Source organism: Rhododendron vialii, chromosome 4a, assembly GCF_030253575.1.
Source record: "Rhododendron vialii isolate Sample 1 chromosome 4a, ASM3025357v1".
Classification (NCBI taxonomy): domain Eukaryota; kingdom Viridiplantae; phylum Streptophyta; class Magnoliopsida; order Ericales; family Ericaceae; genus Rhododendron; species Rhododendron vialii.
The window spans coordinates 39,743,590-39,751,865 of NC_080560.1; the positions used below are offsets into that span (position 1 = coordinate 39,743,590).

Here is an 8,276-nt window from a genome sequence, read left to right on the forward strand (position 1 = left end):
AAATGAACTAAATGATGTTTGGGTATTCTTAGTGGAAAACAAGTGGTATTTTGGCATTAGTTTGGAGATAAAAATATTGCGTGAACTCAAGTGCGTTTTCGAAATTGGGGGAGCTTGTTGTGCACAGCATGCATGTTGTGCACGATCCGAGCTGTCAGATTTCATGTCGACAATGAACGGCTCTCGATCGGTTGTCCATTACCAAGATGAGATCCGAGCCGTTGGATGCACGATCCAACGGCTCAGATCGTAGCTTTGTGTTTTCACTATTTTTTTTTTGGTCTCTAGGCTAATGATAATAGTCAAATTGTTTCCGTTAAATGGTATTTTCGTTGATGTATGTTAAGAGAATGAAGTGTCTAGAAATCCATAAAAACTTGGATTTTTAGTTCATTTACGTCACGTTTCGCTAAGATTCTTATTTTTTAAGTATTTATTTCTCGTTTTACGAGACAGGTCATTCTCTCATAATACATCAACTTTAATTCAAAAAAATAAGTATTTTAGTTAGTGGAAACCCATAGTTTGGTTTAGTAGTAAAGTCTAATAAAATATGAGTACTAAATTGTGAATCTTGTCAACACAAGGCACTTAAAATTTGGGATTCTGAAGAAGCCACACCACTAGTTAGTAGTAGGTCCTATCACCATTTAAGTATCCAAGCTGCTGTCCAGAAATTCGTTTTGCCCCTTGCTTTTTTGAAAACAATAGGCCACCAAGCCCATGATAATGTGAAAGAATGCTTTATTTTAACCATTTATGGGTGATGAAAAGACAAAACTAAACCCAAATTAAGATTACATTAATTATGTTCCTAAGCAGACTAATGGAGATTGATGGGACTTCAATTAGGGAACCCCAACCCTACCTTTTGTTGACTAGTACAAAAATTAATTAAATACGTATAGCGTTAATTAAGTAGTGTACTATAGTCTAGAGTCGGCCTCGACTTTTCAGAGGTTTAAAGCGAAAATAAAAAATGAGGCTTTTTTGTTTGACTATTATAAGGGTAAAAAAGTTTGAAGGGTCCCTGAAATTCAAATTTTTTGAAGGCCTAAAGCGGTCACAACACAGATTTTAGCTCAGAGCCGGCTGTAAGTCTATAGACATGGCAATGGTTACCAATGGTGTCATGGATGTTTCACGAAATCCACCTTGAAATCAAGATCCTCTCGTCCGATGAGGCCTCATATGAGGTCAAATGAATTCCATCACGGTCTTGTTTGGTAATTTAGTTTGTTCATTTTGTAAGGCGTGATACATAAATTAGTCATCCAAAAATTCAAGTGAATTGGATATCAAATATCCATATGAATGGATATTTATCATTTAAGAAATGAACTCACGGTGTTCTATATTTTCATTCCTTTTAAAACAAATAAGGTTTTATGAAATTATTACATGAATAATTTATGTTAGATTAGCGTGTCATAGGCTTATTGTCCTATTCATTTATTACTCCATTAGACTAGAATCATAGGAGACGAACGCACCAACCTTAGTTTCATAGTAATTTTTGGTTAGACCAAGATCAAATAATTAGATATCATACATCAAACAATAGAAAAACAAAAAAGGCAACTTGTGTTCACACAAACTCCTACTTTGTCTTTACCAACTTTATTCTTCCTTTTTTTTTTCCGGTCAAACGAAAATTCACTAACTTTATTCTTCGAGTGACTCAGCTCTCTCCAATTCTAAAAGAAGAATGATAGGCCTAACTAGCCCGATATTGGTGAGAATCGCTTTGATAATTTGAACCGTTTCATTTTTTTTTTTTTTAAATCACACATGCAAAGAGGGAGTTGATTGGGAATCAATAATCACGTGGTTACATCACAAAATTAAGCGATAGAGCCGGTAGCCAGTTCTCAAACTCGTGTATGTTTGTCGGATTTTTACTCTAAAATCCAAACCCAATTGGATCACGCTGCTTCTACTACTCCATCAGCGCGATATGTTGCACGATGATCTCCGCGACAAGCCTTTCAAGATGAACAATTTGGATTGTCAAGGTGAGCATAGGGTAGGCCTGTCAATGGACCGGATCCAATAATGTCGATCCGATAATCCGAATCCGGTAATCCAAATACGGATCGGATCGGATTCGGATTATATCCGATATCAATCAAAATCCTAACTTTATTTTTTTTAAATTTTTAAAAAAACAATAAATTTTTTATTTTGAAAAAAAAATATTTAAGAAGTTGTATTTTTATTTTTAAAAAATTTATTTTAATTTTTAAAATTTTTTTCGGAAAATATTTTATTTTTTGAAAAAAAAAATTTTTTTTGGCTAAAATTTTTGAAGTAAAAAAGTTTTCAGATCAGATTCGGATTTTCGGATCCGGATTACCACTATCGGATTCGGATCTTATCAGATCCAGATCGAATCTGAATCTGTCGGATTCGGCCCATTGACAGACTTAGCACAGGATGAGCTGGAACAATTATGGTTAAGACACTTTTAAACATATAATAATAGCAAGAGAGGAGCAAGCTCGATTCACAAAAAGGAAAGACCAGTGTCAGAGTTGATGTAGCCCACCGAAGGCACGGCCCCCACTGCAGTTTTTTTTTATTTTATAGTTTTAGTTTTTCTCTAATTAAAACAGATATTGTTTATTATATAGTTTAATCAGCTTATTCAAATACAGATATGTAAATGATATTTTGTTCCACAACTCAAGAATAGAGTGAAAATTATAACATTACTATCTACTTTATTTAGGATTCGTATTAGGTGGGTGAACAAAACACTGTTCTAAAATCTGAATACTCGCATTCATTTTTTTGTGATGTAACACACAAACCACCGTCATATTGTTAAAAAACATCAAGTTCTGGGTCGGTGGAATGAGATATTTGAGATTCGCTGTCACCGAAATTTTTAATCCATAGTGCATCCACTAATGCATATTTGTAGTTATGCCACTAGGTAAGAATATAGGAGTTGCTATTCTAGAATAGTGGTGCTACGGTACGGGTACTAACTCTCTCTAAAAATCCCCGACCTCTCGACTTCCAATTTCGGGGCTCCGTGATATTGATTCGTCTCCACCGTTCTATTCTCCTGGGTTTAGCTTTGGTTTTCTCGGCCTAACAGCTAAGCGAGGTGGCGGCGGTGTGGCAGGCCGCTTAGCGGCAGCGACTGGTGTTGCGGTAGAGTGGAGGGAGGCGGCTGCTGGGATTTTTGTCGGGTTAGGGTTTTGTTTGGGCTTTAATGTTTTATTTGGGTTTCTAAGTCTTTTAGGTGTTTAAGTTGTATCTCATTTGTGCTTATTGTTTTATCTGTACTTTTAGGCCTTTTAGGTGTTGGACTCTACTTTGTATTGCTATATCTGAGCATTTCTTGATTAGCATTTTGCCAATTAAGGATTTAGATGTCGGATGGACACTTGTTGCTTTTTTCTTTACTCCTTTTGATCTTTCAAAGATTAATAAAATTCTTTTTCGCAATTCAAAAAGAAAAAAAAAGTGTACTCATAATAGGTGTGAACCCCATGGAATATTTCTCCCCCACCTCCATTGCTCCATAAAAACCCAGCCAGCTCAACTGACTTCCTCCAAGTGATCATCGAGCTTGTTCACTCAGCCATTCACAAACCCACCAAGTCTTCTGCACATATATTTCTTCTCATATATCCATCAAAATTCCCCCCCTCCAATACTGGATAATATACAAGTAACTTTGTGAATCTCATAGTACAAAACAAAGAAAAAACATATATACAGAGAACCAATTTCCCACTACCTTTGCTCTATATACCATTTCAGTTATATTTCTCATTCAAAACTGCAGGGGAAATACAGAGCTTCTACAGAGTTTCTCGTTATCTTCTTCACCGATTCGTCGAATCTGCGGTACTAAAGGTATGTATGTTGATCCATATTACATGCTCTGCATATTTGAATTTCTGGGTATGTTCTCTTACTACAAATATGGAGTATTAATTTGAGTGTATCGCGCTATGGATCGTTTGATTAACCGAGAGTCCTCTACATGTGCTTCGGTTTAAATTTCAAATGCAGGAATTCATGAGATATTCGTGTTACATATATATGATTCATTTTGTTTGATATCGATCTCTCATTGTTTGGTCTTTGCAGGATTCGAAATAACATGAGAATTTCTTTCTCTGCTTGTAAGCAAGCGCAGCCTCTGGTGGGTTTCCCCGGGGGGCTGCATATGGATTCGTACATACCTTGGCGCCGGAAGGAGAAGGTGGTGGTGGTCATGGGAGCGACCGGCACAGGAAAATCGAGGCTTTCCATCGACTTGGCTACTCGATTTCCGGCCGAGATTGTCAACTCGGATAAGATGCAAGTCTACAAGGGTCTCGGCATTGCCACCAACAAAGTCACCGAGGAGGAGTGCCACGGCGTGCCCCATCATTTGCTGGGGCTAGTGGATCCTTACACGGATTTCACGCCCTTTGATTTCTGCCGTCATGCATCGCTCGCCGTTGAATCCATCTCCAGGCGGAATCGGCTTCCAATCATCGCCGGCGGGTCCAATTCATTTATCAAGGCTCTGGTGAACGACGACATGGAATTCCGGTCGAAATACGAATGTTGTCTTTTGTGGGTGGATGTGTCTTTGCCAGTCCTGCATTCGTTCGTCTCAGACCGGGTGGATCGGATGGTAGAAGCCGGTTTAGTAGACGAAGTTAGGGTGATTTTTGATCCAAGCGCTGATTACACGCGTGGAATTAGGCGTGCTATCGGAGTGCCCGAAATGGATCAGTTTCTACGGAATGAAGCAAATGTTGATGATGAGACCAAAGATATGCTGCTCAGGGGAGCAATCGAGAAAATCAAGTCTAACAACTGCAAATTGGCTTGTTGTCAGTTGCAAAACATTATGAGGCTACAAAATCAACTGGAGTGGAAAATGCACCGCCTCGATGCCACCGAAGCTTTCTTGAAGCACGGGACCGATGCAGAGGAGGCTTGGGAGAAGCTCGTGGCTAGACCGAGCACCGCAATCGTGGACCATTTCCTATGCCAAGATGACTTCATGGCGGCCATCACGGCTCCCGCCACCATCTCTGCGGCCGCCGTCCTTGGAGCATCTTCTGCCGCCGCAATCGCGGCCGCAACTCACTAGTTGAGCCCACCCAAGAATCTACTTTTTTACTGCAAATAAAGTACGTCAAGGTGCCACGTGCCATATAAACAAGTACCTGCATTTGGCGGCCGCACAGTTGGGGGAGCAATTTTGAAATCCGTGCTGCTGGGCCCCTGCCATGCCATTTATACATCGACACCTATATATACATGTGGCACGAGCCTATTTTGGTACTTCGTAGTGCGGGTGCATTGTGGGTTCGGTGAGGCCCACCAAAACTTTGTGCAATTCTCCAATAAACCTTCTGGGTCCTACCTTTGTGGACCCATCCATTTGTGACTCTTTGTTAGTTAGAGTGAGAGTGAGAGTGAGAGTGCAGTTTTTGGTTGTTTTTTTTTTCAGTGTGAGATATCTTTTCACATGAGCTGTATTATTCTGAGTTACTATTATTATGGTATATATTTGCATGCATCCGTCTCTATGAATAAACTGGAATATCGCTATGCTATTTGCTTCCAGTGACAAACTTGATCGATCGAATGTATAGGAGAGGTAGTAGGTGGCCTGTGACACACAACGACTAACCTTTATAAAGACCACTCTTTTATTTAAGGATGACTAATCGCCGCACCGACCTTAGGGTAATCTCCGTAAAAAAGTTAGTTGTCGACCCACTAGGTGACACTCCATTGTTCTCTCTGAGTGATCTTCGGGTACAGTCACGTGGCAGTTAGCACGAGACGATCTGGCCGTGTTCCAAGACCGCGCAATCCTTTTCCCAACACAAGACAGAAGATCCTGAATTACTCTTCGTACGGCCTCAATGGTACGTACCCACCATGGAAAAGTATATGCTTGGATGGACGTTTGATGTTGAGTAGACGGTTGTGATTTGAGATACCGGATTATTATTCCCCCCCGTGTCGTGTGTCCCTGAAATCATATGTCAACCTGGGAATCTATCAAAGGGAGTGAGGAAAGACCAAAAATAGTCCTCTGGCCCTATGATTCCGGGGGAGTGGTGGGCTCACCTTTTAGTCACATAATCTTTCCCTACAACCCTCCGTGATCGATCTTAATTCTTGCTCCGCGCTTATTTTTTTTTCTACTTTCGCTATCACAAAGTTTGGTAGCTTGGAATGTCTCAAAAATGTGTCACACTCGCACCCATGCGTGCGTTATGCATCAACACACGCATTATGTGACTTAGGACTCACCAGGTTCAGTTTTCTCCCACAACTCTCTAAATTCTTTATGGGCTCACAACATTGGACCAAAACTATTCATCTCATAAATCTCGCAAAAGAACTATATCCTCATTAAAAATTAGTTCATCGGACATGAATAGATATGTAAACAACTCATTTAAAGTGCATAGTTTAAGTTTTAATTTATATTCACTATTCGTTAAGTAAAATAATAATCAGACTGTTGATGTCCAGTTAAATCAACTTTCTAGAGATATCTACAATATGATAGGTTGGGATCATTATTAATTGTGTGCCCGAGATAGGATCAAAAATTAAGGATGTAGGGGAGCTCAACCAGGGCTCACCTTGGGTACATTTCTCTTATTCCAACCATTAAGTTTGTCTGAAGAGTTGCAAAAGATCGTTCATAGAAACATCAAGTTGATTCAATACTGGTATAGTAGCTTTCTGATTGAATAATATTTGTGTAAAAATGCACAATTTATTTCCAAAAGATTGCCTGTCTCACCATTTTCAAACAAATACCATTTATAATGTGAACGTCGATGTCAATTGGCATGGTTTTTACATGAATTTTCTGTTCGATGAACCTTACAAGATGAATAACTAGGTCCGTCTTTTTTTCTTCTTTTTTTTTAATTTTGGGTGTTCGGGTCAGCGCACCTCAACTACTTTCACAATTCTTGATAATTTGGTTGTGTTTGTAGGTACATACTAGATATACACACGAAAAATAAAATAAATTCATATAATTGAGCTAAAAATAAATATTTTTATGGGTAATTCTATACATTGGACATTAGTTTGATGAACTGTCAACTAAAAAAAATAAAAATTTAGCGAAAAATAGGACTTTTTGACATGACAACACGACCCGAATATGACACGAAAGATTTGATAAGTTGAAAAATGTTGTGGGATTTTATAAATAAGATTTTGATATATAACACGAAAATGACATGAAATTACCTATTACCCATCCCTATTTGTAGGCACATACTAGATATACACACGATTCTACATTTTGACTTTCAAAACGAACAATCCATTTTCAAAATCATACTTGTTAATTAGACAATTTCCAAACTAGTATAATTTGATTATGTGAATTTCGAAATCCAATCAATGTGATTTTAATATGAACAACCTATTTGATGAGCCTTACAAAATAAACGATCCTTCGATTCCAACTGTATAATAATATGATGAGAGTTGTGTTTATACCGCTCACCTCCCCATGTTGAAAAGGCATATGGGTCCACAATTAGAAGCTTTCCTTGTTTATAATTAGCTTTCACTTTGTCGAACTTCATGTGTAGTCAAAATCTTATCAAACTTTAGTGAAAGTAGCTTAATCTTGGCTCATGGCATCCCATATAGAAAAAGGAGATAATAATTTCCATACTTTCTTGGTATCTTTTCACATCCTTTGGCACCACCCTTTGATAGAATATTGGAGGAGGAAAGAGTTGTAAGGAAAAAAAAAGCAGAAGGGAAAGGAATGTATTCTCCTTGTGACCTTGTTTTTCTTGTACTCCAGTATTATTATAAATTTTCATAGGCCTTGTGGATTTCAAATAGTACACAAAGACTGAAAGACACAAGAAAACACTGGTCATGGGATGTGTGGAGCCGACTGGAACGGACCCGGGATGCTACTAAGCACCCCCGCGGCCGATCTGGCCGTCAATCTCGGCGATCAACGGCTTGGATCTTAATTCGAGCAACGAACGGCTCGGATCTTTATCTACTCGGAACCGTCCATGTCGAGATGAGCAGCGGGATCTCGGCACCGCTGCCAAGCACAGGGTGCTTAGCAGCATCTCCCATTTCGATTGGACCCACCTTAGCCAATTGATCGATGAGAGATCAAGGCAGTCACGTATACTTCTTATGGTTCTTATGGACTCATGAGTCATGAGATAAATAAGGAAACAAGTGAATGAAAATTGCTCATGAAGTAAATGCAACATCGCTAATGCTAAAGCCACACC

The 8,276-nt window shown here is 38.9% G+C and overlaps 1 protein-coding gene across 1 annotated transcript; it reads left to right on the plus strand.

The window, feature by feature from the left end:
* Nucleotides 1-3,567: 3,567 nt before the first annotated feature.
* On the plus strand, nucleotides 3,568-5,542 carry LOC131321665 (adenylate isopentenyltransferase 5, chloroplastic). The gene is made up of 2 exons (XM_058352550.1): nucleotides 3,568-3,873; nucleotides 4,111-5,542. The coding sequence occupies exon 2, from the start codon at nucleotides 4,124-4,126 to the stop codon at nucleotides 5,108-5,110; it is 987 nt and encodes a 328-aa protein (XP_058208533.1). The 5' UTR covers nucleotides 3,568-3,873; nucleotides 4,111-4,123; the 3' UTR covers nucleotides 5,111-5,542.
* Nucleotides 5,543-8,276: the final 2,734 nt, after the last annotated feature.

What these genes read in the sequence shown, in the direction of transcription:
- LOC131321665 (XM_058352550.1), top strand. Translation starts at nt 4,124, where the DNA reads ATGAGAATTTCTTTCTCTGCTTGTAAGCAAGCGCAGCCTCTGGTGGGT.